This window comes from Podarcis melisellensis (assembly GCF_964234715.1).
Source record: "Podarcis melisellensis genome assembly, chromosome: 4".
NCBI classification, from domain to species: Eukaryota; Metazoa; Chordata; class Lepidosauria; order Squamata; family Lacertidae; genus Podarcis; species Podarcis melisellensis.
In genome coordinates this window covers 41,156,237-41,176,350 of record NC_138531.1, presented here as the reverse complement: position 1 = coordinate 41,176,350, position 20,114 = coordinate 41,156,237, and the positions used below count along the sequence as shown (strand labels likewise).

The following is a 20,114-nucleotide window of genomic DNA, read 5'->3' as shown; positions in this document are numbered from 1 at the left end:
AAGAAAGAAAGGGCTTGAGAACTGCAGTTGGATGTCCAGCAAAACAAAATAAATTAGTAGTTATGTTCTCAATATCCGAGCAGGAGAAAACTGAGATTTCTTACAATCATTCTTGTTAGATTAGCTGTCTGTCAAGACCAAGCAAGCAAAGTATTTAAAATTGCTTTTTAAATACAGAATCAGGGCATAAGGAAATAATTGTATGTAGTTTTGTTGTAGTAAATGTAGTAGATGAACTGAAGCATTGCTTTTCTGGTAATGGAAAGGAAGGCTTTTGTTCAGAGGCATGTGAATCCTTGGTAAGCAGTAATGAATGGCTTTTAACTCATGAAAGTGATGTATATGATTAGCTTTATCTTTATACTTCTGACCTAGGGAAAGTGCACTCATGAGGGATGTAATTATTTTAACAGTTTTAGTGAAGGGAGGGGGAATCTACATAAGAGATTTTTTTTTAATATCAGAAAATATTTTTCTACAGTTATGTACAATCATTCTTTATATTGACTTCTTCAGCATGGCATGCAAGTCTAAGGTACAACAAAAGGACCTGGCTGTATTGTACCTTTAGAGTAGAAAATTAAAATAGCATCTGTTGGATGCTTTTGTTAGCATCATAGAACTGAAGTGCTGATAAGGAGACTAAAGGACTGATAACTTCTGGTGGTTTTATTGAGAGCTATGTATGTTTTCAAAAAATACTGTATATGTGTAATCAGAAATGTTCCAGATATAACCACAGATGAGCCTTGAAAGATACAATTGCTTGTATCCTTGTCAAAGGGCAGGTTTTGTAGTCTTCAAAAGAAATTGAATTTATACAGCAAATAAACTTTCAAAGATATATTAATGTGTGCGTTTCAAGTAATTTACTACTTCTCTCATTACAAAACAAGTATTATTCATTAGTTGTGTGATTCTTAGCTTGTTCACATTATGTTGTATGGAATAGTCTCCTCTGTGCTCTAAAGCCTACTGTGCATGCCTGAATAAGTAGCAGAGGTGCCCACAAATAATAGTTGGCAAACATGCCAAACTAACGTTTTTAGACTCCTGTAGCAAATGAAGAATTTCTAGAGCAGGCAGAAGTTGTGTTACAGACTTGCATGGCCTTCACGTCCAAAGTCCAGCATAACCTAGTTTCTCCTACCCCTCTTCAGAAACTGCATATGATTATGCTGGCCTCTGGAGCAGGTTTCTTCTTGCACCAAAGGTTTGTGTAACAACGAGAAACTCCCTACTGCAGCCAATCCCAGTGGAACTTGGTGGGACTGTCAGGGAGACCCACTTGCAAAGGAGCAATTAGAAGATTTAGGGAAGCTCCAGCTCATGGGCCCTACTGCCAAATGAAAAGCTGGAGGTAGAATAAAATTCCATGAGCAAATGGGAGATCCATTCATCTGATCAGCAGGTATAAATGATCCTGACCCACCTAAAGATTCACAGGGTTTTCATTTGCTGGTAAGCTTTATATACATGTTTAAATAACCTTTGTCTTCCAAAATGCCAGTTTTTAAGAAGTCAAATGTTTAACTTCATTGGTATGAAATCTCCCATCCAACCTCCCTCCCTGTGCTGCATATTCTGGCATGGAATATACCAAGAAAAAACATAAATACCACACAGTTCAATTGTTGATAAGTGTATTCATAGCTGCGTGGAGTCCCATCCACAGGGAAACTGGGATGTGGGGTGGCATGCTGTTAACACTGGTGTGCTAAATTAGGCCTCTACAGCGACACTGGATTTCTGATGTCCTTGCCTTGACAAACCAGTCGACTGCTGATCTCTCTTTGCCGCTGCAAACTGATGAAGCTATAATTTAGGACACTGGCTTTCAAATTCTGAGCTAGAGAACAGGAGTTCTTTGAACTTATCAGATCTTCAATAAGATAATAGTAGATAAGCTTCCCTGAAAGGCAGTTTGCCAGTCCATAGCAATCTGCCTCTGTGATCTGCAACTACAGGATAAGAGTTCAGTCCCCTGCTCTATTTAGAGCAGGGGAAGTTAATGTTAATGGTGCCTCCAGATGTTGCTGGAGTAGAAGAAACACCATGGTACACCTGCATCAGCACAACTGGACTCCTTCATTTGCCCCATCTGCAACAAAAACTCCGTGTCTTCTCCGTATTGGTCTCTACAGCCACAGTAGGTGCTGCAACTCTCCAATGGTTTGACTTGATCCCCAAAGGTGCACACTTCAGTTGTCTCCAGGATGCCAACCAGGATTCTCATCTTTCTTGACATTTTGCCATGTTGGCTGGGGATGATGGGAACTGGAGCCCAACGATATGTGAAAGGTCACAGGAATCTCACCTCTGATGTAGACTATGTTCTCGGTTGTATATTGGACCTAATCATTGCCCTATAGACCTAGTACTGTGTACAGAATGGCTTTAGAAAAGGTCCCTAAATCTTTTCTTATACACAAGATTCATTGGACAAGATAAAAGTTCTCTAAAATATACCGTAACTTCTCTTTTTCAAGGTCTGATAAGAACCCCCCCCCCCGGGCTATAAACATTTGTCCAACAAATCAGCTGGACAAGAGTAATTGAATTTGAAAATGACTGATCTAGGCTGTCAGAGCTACGTTTATTTTTCTCACTGTCCACAAATTAGCATTATATCTAAAAGAAAAGACAAAAGCCAGAGTTGGGACAACACATTTATTAGGATCAATCAAGTTAAAAAATAAGAGAGCAAGCTTTCTTCAGAACACTCCAATTGTCCGGCAAAGTGGGGCGGGGGGAGGAAAGCTGCCCTGAGGTTGAAGAACTATAATCTGCATTTAATAGAGCACAGAAGAGAGAGTTAGGACCAGATTTTACTGTATTTATTTGCATTTAATGTTCACCTTTTTTTGGCAAAATTACATTGCAAAAATTAAAGTACACATTAGATTTGATGGCACATTTACATTCACCAGCAAATCTTTTTTATTTCAAGGTTCTGAAAATCGAGGTGCGCATTAGATTTGATGGTGCATTAGACTTGAGTGAATACAGTATATTTGCTCTGTATCTGTGTCCTTCAGTGCACAGTGGAATATCATTTGCCATTGCTGGATCCCTATCTGCAATGGCACACTAGCAGGCAGATGAAAGCTCTCATTGAAGTGAATGGGATATTTCCCCCTTTATACTAATTTCTCGTAGGTGCTGTGGTCTAAAACACTGAGCCACTTGGGCTTGCCAATCAGGTTGGAGGTTCAAATCCCCATGACGGGGTGAGCTCCCATTGCTTGGTCCCAGCTCCTGCCAACCTAGCAGTTCGAAAGCACGGTGAAAAGTGCAAGTAGATAAATAGGTGAGACTGTAAACGGTGTTCCCGTGCGCTGCTCTGGTTTCAGTGTTCCGTTGCGCCAGAAGCGGCTTAGTCATGCTGGCCACATGACCCAGAAAAACTGCAGACAAATGCCGGCTCGCTCGGCCTGTAAAGCGAGATGAGCACCGCAACCCCAGAGTCATCTGCAGCTGGACTTAACTGTCAGGGGTCTTTTACCTTTTTTTACTAATTTCTAGCATGGAGCCCTGATCCTTATTGGGAGCATAGCGGAAGACAAAAGATTAAAGTACCCCTACTCAGTATGCTAGATTAATTAAGATTAACTCCCTTTGGCAAATTGATCTTAGAAACACCTATGGCCACAGATGTGGAGCTAACAAACCTAGTTTGGTCCTTAACTACATTACCTTTAACTCAAGGCAGTAAAGTCCTATACTGTATTCAGATGGTAAAAAATGATTTACCATCTGAATATAGGACTTAACAAGTTCTTTCCAGCCATTATGAATTTGGCTTTTTGGCTTCTTCTCTCATCCTAGTGTTTCATAGAATCCTAGAACTGTAGAGTTGGAAGGGACCCTGAGGATCATCTAGTCCAATCCCCTGCCATGCAAGAATCTCAAATAAATCATAACAGAATCATAGAATTGTACATCACTTAAAATTAAACCCCTTCTTCACTGATTTAAGCCCCACTACATTTCTCTTTAAAGTCATGGCTGGTGAGTGACGCGGGGCTGGATCAATATAGCACAGGAACCTCAGAAAAACTGAAAAGTACAGCCATTAATTAAAGAGGGAAAGATGTTCCTTAAGCGACTAGTCCGGGCCGCCCTCCCTTGCGGAGGCAGAGGCTGCCTCTGAATGCTTGCCAGCTGCTGCGGAAAGACAGGGCAGCGTGGGCGGCCTGGGTGGCCTTTGGCCAATGAGCAGGCAGCGCTCCTTACGCGCCAATGACGCATGGGACTTCCCTGCCCGTAATCACGCAGGGAGAGAATGAACCGCCCCCGCCGTGCAGCACAACAACATTAGTCCGTCAGCTTGTTCCTCCCACCAGAAGGGGACGCTAGAGAGACGGCCGCAAGCGGTTGGCGGAACTTGCGCGAGCGAAGTGCATTCTGGGGCCGACGAAGAAGAGACGACGCTTGCTTCTCCCTCGGCTTCCTTCTCTCGCTGGGATTCGGCGGAGCCCGCGCGGCACTCTCGCCTCTTTTCTCCCGCTGTCGCGAGACGCGCGTCACCGCCTCGCACGGTCTTCTGCTTACCTCAGCCAGGAGCTCAAAGAAGGCGGTGGGCGACCCCACTCGCTCGCGCGTCCTTCCTTCCCGCCTCTGCCGACGCTGCGCCCGCTAAGCAGCACCTGACGCCGCCGCCGCCGCCATGCCGAAGAATAAAGGTGAGGCCTGGTCAGACCTCCGCCTCCACGCGGCGCCTCTGGCCGCCCCTCTCCCCTTCGAGGCGCAGTCCCGCCCTGGGATACTGCGCTGCCTTCGGCGCCCCTGGGCCTGGCCCTCCGCTGGGGTTGAAGTGCGTCGCCTTCCTCTTTCGGAAGAGAGGCGAGGGTCTTGTGGCCACCCTTCCTTCTCGCGTCTTTTCCTCTTCCCTTCTTTCTGCCCTCGCAACCTTGCAGTCTCCCCCACCAGAGTTCTTATATTCGGATTTAAGGCCCGCCTAGTTCAGTGGGCTCACTCCCAAGTGTGTGTCTTGGAAGAGAACCGTCCTGTATTTATTGCGTATATTCAATCCTACACGTGTGTGTAGGATCACACAGCCTTTTTAGGCCGTCTGGGTGGGTGGGATCTGTACGGGAATTGGTGATTTAAGACTGTGACACCTCACACACACACACTTTAGGCCTGTTTCCTCACCTTTGCTTCCCTTTCATTTGCTGTGTCTTATGCTTATTGGGTTGGTTTTGATTATTTGGTTTGTTTGTTTTCCTGGGGCATCAGAGCCCCTGAAAGACATTGGTCACTTGATTCTTCTTAGGTCCTGTTGGCCTTTTTTGTTTTTGTTTTACTGTACTCAGAGGAACACAAATATACTCTTCGAAAAGACAGAATGGAAAATAAAGTGTGCTTGGTGTTTCTCTTAGACGCAGCTTCCTTGCTGAATAACTGCTTATTTGAAATGGTTAAGTGTTTAGTGGCTGTCACATCCTGTTTGGTTGTTGCCTGGTCAAGCCTTCAGGATGGAAATTGTTAAATAGCTAACTATACATATCCAGTTAAAAGTATTTTTACCCCAATTTCCAATTAAATATGATTCCCAGAATCATTAACAGAGATCAAGGTAGCACCTGCCTTCAGATTTGCAGTCTAAACAGCTGATGAATTTGAGTTTTGATCTTGAAATTCAAAGTATACATTCTCCTGCAATTCAGGATAAACTATTAGCATGAATGTTTTCCAAAGTGGTATACAAATCTTTTTGGTGCAAGAAGTTCTACGTCCGACATAGGCAAACTCTGGCCTTCCAGATGTTTGGGACTACAGTTCCCATCATCCCTGACTACTGGTCCTGTTAGCTAGAGATGATGGGAATTGTAGTCCCAAACATCAGGAGGGCCGGAGATTGCCTATGCCTGTTCTACGTCACTGTTCTACATACACATAGATATATGTGCAAAATAGTTACATCCATTGCCTTTGGCAGAAGAATTATTTTTACACTATAAATTCCATTAAATTACTAATTTGATATTCATTAGTAGCTACTACACACACTGAAAATGGGGGGAGATTGTTCTGTGATTTATTGTTAATGGCTTTATAATTAGGTGTTAATCCATATTTTCTACATGGTGTTAGTGTTGTAGAGGATACGTAAGCTATATTCTGTCGGGTATAAACCTGCCTTTGGTTTCCACGGTTATTTAAGTTTCTGGTGTAATATACTTGAATATGCACTAGATTTGGATGAATAACGCACTACCTTTCCTCTTACAACTCACTAAACTAGAAAAATTGTATTAGTATAGCTAATTCTGTTAGCTAACTACAATATATGCATTTGAGGAAGGGAAAATGTCTGCAAACCTTAGCAGAACTATAGATGTTTATTGGAAACAAAACACAAGTAGCTGTGTTACCTTTTATTGGGGATAGTCTATATTTTGTACTTTTATTGGGGAATTTGTATACTTTGTATGTGAATTTACTGAATTAGCTCATAGGAGCTGTTACTATTAGTTGTAGCACTGAGAGCGCCTTCCAAGTCTTAAATAAAAATTAACTGCCTTAGAGCAAGGAGCATAGAGTGGGTTAGATGAAAATCTGCTATTTCAGAAAAAATCAAATTCTCTTATTTAAAAAAAAAAGCTTTTGGGAGGCCTGATATGCCATTAATTTATTCAACACAATTTTTCATGCAGGATTTCAAATTGTGGTTCTCCATTTTTTCTTGCAATTTAGGTAAGGGAGGTAAAAACAGAAGACGAGGTAAGAATGAGAATGAATCAGAAAAAAGAGAACTGGTGTTCAAAGAAGATGGACAAGGTGAGACACACAGTTTTGTTAGCCCCTATGAATGCAGTAACATTTTATGGTTAATGTCATTGGATTGCCATGGTTTTCTGGACATGAAACTTTTGGAGGAGACATATTTGTAGCTCTTTTTAATTGGGAAAGGGAGAAAACACAGAACTTGCATGTTTAATTCAAACAAGAAGTACAAAGATACGTGTTCTCTACCACCTTTCTCCTCCCCAAAAGAAAACAGCTTCTATGCAAAATTAAAAGAAACAATGAGCAAAGCTGAAAGAACAGATTGAAACATGTGATACAGGATATAAGGAGAGGTAGAAGGGGTTGGAGAAGGGTTTAGAAAAATATAATATTTTGGTTCAAATCTAGGCGTCTCCAGAGATATTTGCTTTAGCTTTAAATGCCAGATGGTGCTTAAATTAGCCTTGTGAAAAATTTAAGAAGATTGAAATGAGTGAAAATCTGATAAACAATATTTCTTTTTTAACATTGTGTGTGTGTGTGTGTGTGTGTGTGAGAGAGAGAGAGAGAGAGAGAGAGAGAGAGAGAGAGAGAGAGAGAAAGAATGAATGAATGAATTCAGGAAACATAACCAAATAATCAGCACACAAGCATGGTGAACTAGGGGAATACAGTGGTTTGTGCACCACCTCTCATGGGAGTCTGTTCCACTCCTGAACAGCTCTGTCAGAAAGTTTTTTCGAATGTTTAGTCAGAATCTCCTTTCCTGTAACTTGAAGCCATTGGTTCGAGTCCTACCCTCCAGAGCAGGCGAAAACAAGCTTGCTCCCTCTTTTTGGTTATGCATACAACTGTCAAGGTTTAGCTGCTGTTTCATGTCTTTCAGAGTATGCCCAGGTTATCAAAATGTTGGGAAATGGCAGACTGGAGGCATTATGTTTTGATGGTGTAAAGAGGTTATGTCACATCAGAGGAAAGTTAAGAAAAAAGGTACGTATTTTCAACCAATATTTCCAATGATTTGCTAGAATGGACTCTGATTGAAGTTAACTAATGAATTTCAGAGTAAACAACAAATATTTGTAGTGATTCCTCTATAGCATGATGCATGTTACACTAGTTTGCTGACAAGTATGGGTCTTGACATCAGTATTTTGGATACTATTGCTCTACTCTCCTTGCCTCCTGTCAGGTCTGTCAGAACATGATTGATACCACCACTATTTGCCCTCTCAATCTTAGTCTGCTGAGTGTGTACAAAAAAATATTAAAGCCACACTTACTTTTAACAGATCTGCTTCTGCCCTACTTTTTCTTTACTAAACAACTGCACTGCAGCTTCCTCCATTTGACTATCACTCAGAATGTCTTGGTGCTCTTCAATTTTTTCCCCTTTCAAGGGCTCTGTGGTTTAGCTGAGGCGGTTGGTCGGCTGGGATGAGCCTAGCAACCGGGGTTGTTATGGCGGGCGAGGAAGAGGTCGGGGACGCGGAAAAGTCTTTTAAGCTACTGGGAATACTTGATGTCAGAAATATCCCTTGTGCTCGAGAATCAGTGTTCTATGGCTCATTGGGTGGTCTAACTTTGGGTCTTGGACACTTTTTGGCAACTAGCAGAGTGAGACCCTGTGACTTTGGAGTGGGAGGTTTTATCCTGACAATATTAGGATGTTGATACAATAATGCAAAACTAAGGATTCAGCAACGAATGGTTCAAGAAGGGATGAGAAAGAAAATTTTGTATGAAAGCACCCAGTTTGATCCAGAGAAAAAAGAAAAGTGGCGAAAGCCATTCTTGAAACAGCACTTGGTCACAAATACAAGCTGCACTTTCGGGCCAATACGGTATTTCTCTGTCCTCTTTGACATTTATGTCCATAAAGTGTCTTGCATTCCTTTATTGCTGCTTTTTATTCTCCACTTTCCTTGGTGATCACACTTATTATGGCTTTGTGGCTACCATATCTACTTTTCTACCACCTTTGATTATATTTCTTCCAACTTCCCTCAAGCTCTTTCTACATTGTGAGCGACTTTTTTATTATTTTGAATTTCAAAAAAATCAAATGATGATGTTGTTGTTAGATTGTTAATGAGGAATAGTCTTGGGTTTGTAGGTTTTCCTTAATTATTTGTTTGAATTTTAGGTTTGGATAAATACATCAGATATCATACTGGTGGGTTTAAGAGATTACCAGGTAAATATTGTTGTTTTTCTTTCTTTTCTTGGTTTTTGTAACTGTAAATGAGGAGTCCCAAAAACCTGAGTTGCTGGTGTAAACATTAAAAGCCCAAAGACCTTGATCCCCCCTGTATGGGCCATATTTTAGAAACCTACCTACACCTGCTGGCACTTTATTCTTATTATTTATTAAATTTGTATACTGCCTTTCATCTGTAGATCTCAGGGCGGTTCACAAGGTAAAAACACAAAATACATAATAAAAACAAAAAAACCCCAATAACTTCCCCTTAGGAAGAAGGGAAAGGGATAATTAAAATGTATGGAATATGTACTAAAGCTTGCTTTGTACAAAGCCCAAGTTCCTCAGCTTTGATAACTTCGTATTTCAAAAAAACTAATAAATGCTGAATCTTGAACATAGCTGGTAAGAGAAGACTTGTCTTCTCTCATTTCTGTGGAATTAATCCATTCAGCTTCTGTCTTGGCTAAGTGTTTTGGGCAAGGATCGTCTCAATAGGTTATAGCCCCACTGCCCACATAATAGAAAAAGTGACTTCAGTAAAGGTGTGGGGAGAACCCCACATTGCAGCACTGCTTATGCAGTAGTGAACCATCTGTCCCTTCATTCATCGTTCCTGTCCTCTGTTCATTGGTAAAGCTTCAAGCCATGCACTGGGCTATGTGTGTATTTTGAGTTGCGCCTGTAGTTTCAGTAAGACTAATGTGTAGTGTAGCTGTGTCATATACCTACCTTTCTCTGCAGAGGATGGGGTGAGAAGGAGAGATTTCTAGCACAACTAGGAAGGCAGAAGCACTACCACAGACCATCAATCTATCCAGTTCCTATAGTAGGCTCAACATAAATGAGAAAGGAAGTGGGGTAGAATCAATCAATAGCAAAGTTAGTAAATTACCAATTTTAGACACGCTTTGGTTCATAAATATAATTAATTTGGAGCTTCTTAAGAGTCAAAAGTAGCAGAGATGATGCGGCCAAAAAAGTGTAGCTTGACTTGTAGCATCTACAAGTTGAGCTTTATAGTACATAGCTCATTCTCCTCCCCTCTCACTTCCAGATTTTCTAATAATAATTTTTAGTACTGAAACTGTTTTTAGTATATAAACTTGAAAAGTACATGCCTCTGCTGAAATAAGCTTTGTCAGCAAAAATTGGTCTATAAGGGGGCTAGGAGGTTGTCTTCTTCAATATATAGGGCTTGATAAGAAATAACAATTTAAATGTCCAGTTAAAGTAAGTTTTGAGCTAGATTATTCACCACCCCCCCAAATACTACTTACTAGTAACTTAATATTATTTAGGATAACAAGGCTGACGTCATTCTAAAGTACAATGCAGATGAAGCCAGAAGTCTGAAGGCATATGGAGAACTTCCAGAGCATGGTAAGAATTTCCTTGGTCATTTCAGAAGCTGTTACGAATAACGGGGGTGGGGGGACTCACAGTAAAACAGCTGCTAAAATGTGTTTCTATTTTGTTTTAATTTCTACTAGCCAAAATTAATGAAACTGATACCTTTGGGCCTGGTGATGATGATGAAATCCAATTTGATGATATTGGAGATGATGATGAAGATATTGATGATGTAAGTACATGGAAAGTATTAAGTATTAAGATGGTTGTTCAAGGGTAGAGTATGCTAACACTTTGTATCATTCAACTCAAGTTATATTGCTTGGCCAGGGGTCTGCAAATTGTAACTGAGCCTAGTAAGCAGAAATGTAGAATAATGGTTTGGAGTGAATGTAGAGAGCCTTTCCTTTTCCACTGAGCAAGGATGCCCTGCCCTCCACAGAATTAAGGAGAACAGTGCAGATGGCATTGCTCCCCCACAAATTTGAGTTCCCTTCGTGTCTCTTTTTAAGTTAAAACACTACCTTCACTTCTCTAACAGGTAAATTGTACATAAGTAGATGATGTAGATTCTCAAAAATAGTCCTGGTTTGTTGTTTTCCAGCTTCCATTCAGCAGCATATACATAAACCATTTTATTTGCATGCTGCCTTTCCATAGTTAAAACCATGCTCAAGACTGAAATTTAACATACAAGTGGCAACCGTTTTAGGCGCATTGAATTGACAAGCAATCACCAAGGCAGAATGGGTGCAAACAGGGCGGGAAGTGCTTTCATGCGCTCCACCAACACATGTGGGATCCGGGATCCGAACCTCCACGTGAAATATAACAAAAGTTGTCATAAGCAATACATAAAACACATCAAAAAATACACAATCAAATTAATCAGTTTCCACATTAATCATAATAAGATATAAAAGTTTAATATCAATAATAGCATCAATCCTCCTTTCCCCCTCAAAAAAACCAGTGTCCCAACCTGAAAGTCTGTTCAGCAGCCTCAGCTTTTGTACCTGGAGTCAGTTTGGTCTGCACCCTCCCAGGCCAGGGGAGAAAAGGACCGCAAGGAGCAGGTCTTCCAGAATTCACAGCCACGATGGTCCCCATTAATCCCCACTATGCTAAGAGGCAATCATGAGAATAATTAGGGGTGCCCAAGCCCACTGCTTTCTTTTGTGTCAGGGCAGTTTAGTCGAAATACATTTTGAGCATATCCACTCCCAAGTTTTTCTGCCGGCCTTTAATTATTATAAACTGCAAAAACAAAATAATTTGGCACGGGTTTGGAGAGAAGTTTTCACAACAATGCTGGGGCCTGCTTCACTTCTAAAGGAAGAGAATTCCAGAGAACTCACTTCCCAGAGCTTGGTTAACCTCTTAACATAGCAAGAGGGACAAGCAGGATTGTAGAGTCCTGGTTATCAGGCCTCTTGGCATTATTACCTGCCAGAATAAACACCCTTTTCTCAAGCATGTCAGTAAGTGGTTTCATGAAAGACGAAGCTTAACTGTGTGTTTCAAAGCTTAATCTAGTGGTGTTTTAGTACTCAACCCATTGATCAGTGATCCATTTCTGTTCATGAACATATGTGCCTTTATACTTCAGATCTAAGTGTTCTGGATATGAATAACTGGAAATTAACATTGTTACATTAGCTACCCATACAGAGATGGAAAGTTATCCAAAGGTCTTTAGCTATAGTCAATTTTAAGCCAAAAGCTTTTTGATCCTTGATGTCAGTGGAATAAAATTTTGCTTGTCATGCATAGTCATGATAAAAGGGCAACCAAGAACAGCAACTCAAGCAACACAAGATATTAAGCTTATATAGTGAAATTGTAATGTGTGACTTTTCATACTTTTCTTTCACTTGCAGATCTAAATGGAACTGAGGAATACATTCCAACTCCACCTCAATAATTATTTTGTTTTCAAGTCCATATCTTAAAGAAGACTGAAACTGCATAACATTTGTAGTTACACCAAACCAATATATTGCCCAATGTTGAAGTATTTATATTTCTTTTAAAAACAGATGATGTTGGACTCTGAAAAGTTAAACGAAATATTACAACTATTTTTGCCTCTTTACCAATTAGACCTTTACATCTGTGTGTAAATACACTTCCTTAAACTCCCTCATTTGCTTCATCTTTTTTCACCACTAAACTTCACTCAATCTGTTTTGAAATAATAATAAAAAATATTGCCCTATAATTATCATGGAATTTTGATTGAATGTGCAGGCTAGTGCCCAGTCTGCCAGTGCAGTGTTTTTTCCTAATACCCCTTGAAGTCAAATTGTAACATTTTGAAAATAGAAAAGGCAGAGATTGTCTATAAAATTCATAATGCCTAAATATGCTTTTTAAGTTTTAGCTGCATGTTATTTTTATACTGGTTTTGATATTGAATTTCCTCTTTCACAGATAAATTTGCCATAGTGAGGGGAGGTAATTTTTTATTTTGAAAATTATGTATGTTTGAATAGCTGTTCCCTATGTGGAAGTGGTAATGCAGAAGTTAAAATAGTAGCCACACCAAATTTAAGTTGTTAATTAAACTGAATGGCTTGCAATGTTATATTGTAACTTAACATTTTAACAGGTGCTTTTGCCCTTACCTTAAAAGTTCAACATTTATTATATTATACATATTTAGGTTAGATCCTGAGTTCCCAAGAGCAGAACTCTCGTCACAGTATGGCTTATGCTGATTCCTCCATCTTTGACTCATGGTGCCCCCTGAAAAGGTGTTCGGGAGAGTTGGAGAAAATTTGAAACAGCATATGAGGTGGTGCTGAGGTCTGTTGGGGAGGGATTCCCTCTGGAGTCCAGTCCCTTCAGAGAATGGATTTCAATTCATTTAGAACATTTGTTCCCAAGAATGGTCCATGGACCCCAGAGGGTCTGCGTAATCCACCCAGGAGATCTCTGGCACCATTCACATAACAAAAACTACCATAGAGATATCAGTATTTTCAAAAGTACGGGGTCCACAGTTTGGCTTTTGAAAAATGGGGTCTGCGGTACTTAGCTAATTGGGAACTACTGATTTAGAACATTCTTACACTTCAGTAATAAAGAGGAAAAATGCTCAGTTGTATCCAACACTGCACAAGCGGGTTTCTGTGTGTAAAGCAGAACTTTCTCCCCCCCCCCCCTTTGCACCTCCGCTCGTAACTTCTCTGGAGAGTCTGCCTATCTCTGGAGCAGATTTTGATGGTGCACTGTGGGGGGCGGGTAGGCAACTGGGGAGAAAGTTCCATTGTGCATGCTGAAGTCTGTTGTGGGAATGGAACTGCAGTGTTTAATCAAACTCATTATGTTTAAAGGTTTTCACTTTCAATTCCATCAATTATGAGGTACAACTGAATAAAGGTTTTTGAATTTCAGATTATAAATGAGATAAATGTTAAGTTCTGAAAATTTCTATCTGGAATTAACCAGTTGAGAAACAAATTGAATGAGCATTTTCAGTTTGAGTGGGAGTAGCACACCTAAAAAGTTCAATAAAGACTAACATAGTCCTAATAATATTTAAAAGTGCTAGATTGGTTTGTGTTTCCTTAGTGCCGTATCTCTATTTTAACCAAGGATAATTAATTCCTGTTAACTAACTGATTTGTCTGCAACAGTTTTCATAGAACACTCAAGTTCTTAAATTTTGTTATGCAGCTAAAGTTTCTTAACTGAAAAAACAAGAATTTCAGAAGTGGAACTGCATTCAGCCACACTTGTGTCTAACCACACATATACAATACTGTTGAATTGGCCTCTGGTCATTGAGTTTTGAAGCTGGTCGGGTGGAGGTTTGCTCAAAGTTACTGAAGTTTGTATATTGCTTGCCTTGTGAGTATTTGATATCAGATGAAGTAAACGTTTTGGTGTTAGTGTGTATTTTATCCTTTGTAAACGAGGGAGGAAAGAGGTGGGGGGGGGGTTAAAATTCACAAAACCTATATACCTGTGTGTACAGTCTGTTGCACACATTGTATATTTTATGTGCGGGATAGATTGGCTTCTTGGTCTTAGACTGATTTAAGGCAACAGTTTAAGCATACTTTTTAACAACATTACAATGTGCATGCTTGGTTAGAAGCATTTAATGGACATGAGATCGTGGAAGTCTTGCCACTGACAATGTTTCTGATAATGCTAGAATAAGAATATATGCTAGATCAGGACTTGTCTCGTGCAACATTCTGCTTCCCACAGCAACTAATCAGATGCCTATGGGAAGCCTACAAGCAGGATGTAAGAAAAGCAACCCTCTCCCTGCTGTTGCTTCTTTGCATCTACTTTCTCCACACAATGCATAATGTTATACACCTCTGTTGTGTGTTTGTTGCCTGCTTGCCCATTTTCCAAACTAAAAAAAAACCCCATGTGTAATCTTTCTTCATAGTGCAGTTGATCCATCCCCATGGGTGATTTTGGCTGCCCCCCCTTTTTTGTACGATATCAAGTTGTAAAATATTCTTGAGATGCACTGACCAGAACTGTGCAAGGTATTCCAAGTGTGGTTGCGCCATAGATTTGTATAAATACATTATTTTTTATCCCTTTCCTAATGATCCTAAACACAAAATTCACCATTTCCACAGCTATTTCACATTGGGTTGACATTTTCATTGAACTATCCACTATGTCGCAAGATTTCTTTCCTGGTCAGGCTATGCCAGTTCAGATGCCATTCATGTATGTGAAGTGAGGAGATACATTTACATATATTTGCCATAGTATGCATAATCTTACAGTTCTTTTCATTGAACTACATTTGCCATTTTTGTCCCTATTTCCCCAGTCTGTAGAGTTTCTTTTGGAGTCTGACATGGTTTGCAGCGCTAAATATTTTGGTGCCTCAGTATATTTGGCTACCTTGCTGCTCACCCCTAACTCTAGATCAGTAATGCACAAGCTAAGAAGCACAGGTCCCAATACAAATTTCTTCAGGAAATCCCCACTACCGTGCTTATGTTTCTCCATTATGAGACACAGGGATCTGCTCTACAACCTGGCAGTGAAAACAGATGCAAAGGATTGATTTAGGTTCCCTGCAATCTCCTTTTCCTCTTTTAGCACACCTTGGACTCATTTGTTGTGCGAAGGTCCAACTGTCTCCCTAGAATGTCTCTTAATGTATTTATAAAATGTTTTATTGTTGGTCTTAATGTTTCTAGCAATACAATCCTCATAATCCTTTTAATTCCTTTTTGTCAGCTCGTATTTCTTTTGCCAAAGTTTGTGTTCCTTTTTGTTATCCTCATTTAGGCAACTCTTCTGTTTTCTGAAGAGTGTCTTTTTGCCTCTCGTCTCTGCTTGTTAACCCTTTGGCATCCTCATAGCTTTGGTCATACCTTTGCAGATCTGTGGTATATATTTTAGTTGAGTTTCTGTGTATTGTGTTTTAATAGCTCCCAAGCCACTTAGAGAGATTTGACCCTCTTGACCAGGCTTCCTCAAACTCAGCCCTCCAGATGTTTTGAGACTACAATTCCCATCATCCCTGACCATTGGTTCTGCTTGCTAGAGATCATGGGAGTTGTAGACCAAAAACATCTGGATGGCAGAGTTTGAGGAAGCTAGCTCTTAACTATCATTTTCAAACTTTTTTTTTCACTAATCCCTCAACAAACTTCTACAGTGTTCAAATAATGCTTCTGTTGGACTTTCTTGGCAATTGTCTGTTTCAATATATAATGAATTTGATAGAGCTGTAGTACTGTAGTTTCCAAATGGTTTAACACTTGTATCTCTCAACAGGTCCTGGGTGCTACTTAAGATTAAGTTCTGGTCAGTTTTAGGACCAAGTAGCTAGGGCCCAGATCACCCTGGGCCTTTTGCTCAGGTGAATGTTAGTACTTTTTCAGTACTAAATAACTTTGGAGGCTTGCTATTATCACTCACACACAATGGTTTCTGTGGATTTGTATCCCCTTTTAAATTTTTTGACCATATTCCAGAGCAACACCTTTCCCTTCCTATTGGATTTAAATAAAGATGGAACTCTATTCTACTCATTCTTTCAATACGTAGGGTCCCTCTCCAAATGTCTGTGTCATGCGGATTTTTCCTTTATGGCTATGGACTTCTGGCTGGCTATCATCCCACTGCACTGCCATTGACTATTTCTACTCTATTCCTTTTTGGACATTTACACATTCTCATCCTCATTTCATCCTAAACCAGATGCTCTCCCGTTCCTGTCAGATTTCTCCCAGGGAAAGATATAAGGGTTTTTAAAAAAATAAATATTTTCTTAACAATAAAAATTTAAATCCTAAAAAAAATAAATTAATGTGTTAGATAACGGGTATTTCTCTGTCCTAATTCTGACTCTCAAAACAGCCTCAAATTCTTTTTTTTTAACTGTGGAGATATCAGGGGTTGGACCTTGGGTTTTATATGTTAAAATTAGGGAACCAGTGGTCCTCACATGTTGTTGGACTACAACTGGAAGACCACAGGCTTCCCACTCCTGCTTTACATATTTGCCACTGAGTTCTACCACATCTTCTAACTTAAGCTCCCACTTCTGGTTATGATCCAATCACTAGCTATGATCCAGCAAGTAATTTCTAGCATCAGGGCAGCTGTGTGATGTTGATGACTCATTTATCCCTTCAATCAAGGAACTTAATTCAGGGCAGTATATGAATTAACCCATTTGATCATCACAGCAACATAAGCTTGGTTGGTTGGTTTGATGTAAATTGACTTTTCCTCCTCTTTACAAGATGTAAAGTTTGTGCATGTATTCAGTTCTAACAGTAGTTTGATTTTTAAGGGCATGAATATAACCTGTTTCCTTGTTGAGAATGAAAAAGCTAATGCCAAGGAATAATCCGGTATGCTGGTAATGTATAGTTGAGACTATGTACCTAAGTTCATTATGGTGGTTTAATTAAAAAGACATGAAACCCTGTTAAATAGCAGTGTTGTCTGAAATGAAGTAACCACTTAATAGTGCATCCAAATTGTCTAACACAGGAGTAGTTCTTACAGCAATGCTATTTCTCAACATATAGCTCTTATAATGGGTTTTCAAATGTGAGTTGTGTCTTCTCATGAACAATCTAAAGTGTAAAATATGAGCTCATACATATAGTTCCTACAATCTCCAGTGTTGTGAAATATACATGGATCATATAAGTTGTTACTGCGGCTTGGGGTTTGAGGATTACTGGAACTTGTACTTGTACAAAATGATATCTATGAATGAAAAAGCAGACCTAACTTAAATTGCTAACAGGTCTAACTACTCAGTCTATAGTTCTAAAAAACCAAACAGACCTAGAACTGTATTAGTATGAATTATTAATTTTTGGGTATAGCAGAAGTTTAGCTGTCCCTTTTGTTGGCTTCCCCTACTCAATAATCACAATTACTCTCTATTCCAGTTGCTTATCTGCCTTCAGATCCCCTTCCCCTTCCAACATTATATATATATATATATATATATATATATATATATATATATATATATAGGCAATTATGTGGAATAGTGCTGACTTGAACCGAAACCTCCCAGTTGCCACTTGTAGCCATTACATAATACCTACTCTAATTGGTTCTTTCTGTCCATTGTGATACAAATAAATATATTCTATTGGGAGGCTGAATTAATGAACTCCGGTATTTATTAATTGAAAATATTAAGAAATAGTAGATAAATTTATAGAATGACTACAAATGTAGGTGGGAATGGTTGTGGAGAGTTTATGAATTTGTAGTACAGTATAAAGCTAGAAAGGGACGGCCCAGGTAATTTGATCTTCCTTCCTCTGCAGTAGGTTCATTTATCAAAGAACAAACACTTAGGATGTATCCAACAGTTGTTTCATTGGTTCAAGGGCTTCCACCTGTGCAACAGAACTTCCTTCCCATCTTCGACCCCTAATCTGCTCCAGAGGTTTGGAGGAGCCCTCAGAACAGATTTAGGGATGGGCATGGAGGAAGAAGGAAGTCTTTTTGTACAGGCAGAAATCTTTGTGCTAATGTGGTGACTTTACTACAGCCCTTAATCTTGTTTGGGGTCAACAATGTTACTCCTTGACATACTGTAGAGAGTTGCTATGCAATGCTGGTAATCCATATGCTGAACAGCTATACATGTTATAACCACTGCATGGAGAAGCTGCATGGAACTTATCCAGGATTGTAGAACTACTGCCAATAAGTGCAGGACTATACTGTGAAAACATTTTGGGTTGTATCCAGCATGGTCTGTACATGAGCAGAACATATCTGTTCACACAGAACTTCATATCTTCCCACTTCAGTGCTCTCAAAATCTGTTCCAAAAGGTTGTGGGACTCCAATTTTGGGGGCTCTAGGGAGTCTGCAGGATAGAGAAGAGGTTTGTGAAGTTCCATTGTGCCAGCAAACTTAAACTTGTACAACACTGGATTACATTCCTTGGTTAAAATTGGTAACCTGTCATAAGAAAACACAACTATGAAACTAATCCAGCAAAGACACACGGTGGTCTAATTTCTTTTGTAGGAAGTGAATCTATCTTGGTAATAATTTAGGTTACTGACCTTTTAAGCCTAGGCATTTGTACAGACCTGTGTTACTTATATTTTTTCAGGCTTAGGGTTTTCATTATAAAAAAATTAAAATCATGCCTATACTTCTGAGCTTGCAAAGGTCCGCTATAAATTAGGAGCATACTTTTGCAATGATGGGGAGAAGGTGATATTTTCCTGTATGAACTTCCCGTCATTTCCCAATAAACACTCCCATTTTAAGATCAGCATGAGTCCAAGATAAATCTGTTTTTGCCACACTTTTGGGTCGTTTTGTTGACAAGCAAAAGGTTTACAGCACTTACAGTACTTAATTCTAGCAAGGAATGTTTCGATTAATCCTAATTACTTGGTGGAAAGCAATAGTTTCCTCTCAGCTACGCACAAAAAACTATGGAAAAGCTTGATCATGGAAATCAATTAACAAATGGATTGCTGCATGTAGTAGAATGGCCTAAGGCTGAAAAATTAATAGGAAAAAATATGGTAACTCTCATCCCTGTGGGGCTCATTTAGGAGACCTTGAGCCACATTAGAAGATTGTCTAATGTATAGTGAGTTCCCAATATCTGCACAAAGAATCTTCAATAATTCATTATATTTTGGCTAGGATTCAAACTGCTCCATCTACAAATAGAAGCCAGTTCTGCTCACAAGGAGAAGGGTTACTTGTCTTCCTTTCCAATTTCAGCTCTGTATCAAATCCAACTCTGTTGAGGGGATCCCTTATGAAGTTGAAAGTGGCTCCCCATTCCTTATTCAAAGCAGGTGCATAAGCAACCTGAATTAGGAATTGAAGTTTTCACAACACACTTGAAATAAGCTTTGGACATTTGTAAATCCCTGCCAAAGAGAGGCTGTTCCTTATAAAATGCTTCAGAATTGTTAATGCCCCAAAGCTGTACAATGTGTTTTAGTATTAAGTCAAGTGCCATCCATGTACAGTATGTGGCATTTAATAAAGAATGAGAGGTCACTCTCTAGTACAAGAGGGTTACAATTTAAAACACAAGTGAAACCAGAAGAGGAGGAAAATGAGGCGGAAAGGTAAGGTAGGATTGTCATCATTCCAGTTATACATAGAGTTAGTTAACATTAAGGAATGGGCTTTTGCTCTAAAATCTTACGGTATGTACACATTACTGGCTTAAAATGCAGTGAGGTAATTTCTTGTGCTGCCTTTCAAGTAAATCCAGCAATTAGTTTTTCTGGCACGAGGTGACTGCCTTTTGTGGGGTGGGGAGCGTTTTTTGGCAAGAGAGGCATTGCGGGAAGGAGCTACTTGT

At 39.6% G+C, this 20,114-nt stretch overlaps 1 protein-coding gene across 1 annotated transcript; it reads left to right on the top strand.

The window, feature by feature from the left end:
- Positions 1 to 4,405: 4,405 nt before the first annotated feature.
- On the top strand, positions 4,406 to 17,227 carry EIF1AX (eukaryotic translation initiation factor 1A X-linked). The gene is made up of 7 exons (XM_081908632.1): positions 4,406 to 4,685; positions 6,703 to 6,786; positions 7,622 to 7,725; positions 8,882 to 8,932; positions 10,240 to 10,321; positions 10,432 to 10,523; positions 12,172 to 17,227. Exons 1-7 carry the CDS (start codon positions 4,670 to 4,672, stop codon positions 12,175 to 12,177), a joined length of 435 nt encoding a protein of 144 aa, XP_081764758.1. The 5' UTR covers positions 4,406 to 4,669; the 3' UTR covers positions 12,178 to 17,227.
- Positions 17,228 to 20,114: the final 2,887 nt, after the last annotated feature.

What these genes read in the sequence shown, in the direction of transcription:
- EIF1AX (XM_081908632.1), top strand. An exon ending in GTTCAAAGAAGATGGACAAG is followed by an intron (nt 6,787 to 7,621) that starts GTGAGACACACA and finishes CATGTCTTTCAG; the next exon opens with AGTATGCCCAGGTTATCAAA. An exon ending in TGGAGAACTTCCAGAGCATG is followed by an intron (nt 10,322 to 10,431) that starts GTAAGAATTTCC and finishes AATTTCTACTAG; the next exon opens with CCAAAATTAATGAAACTGAT.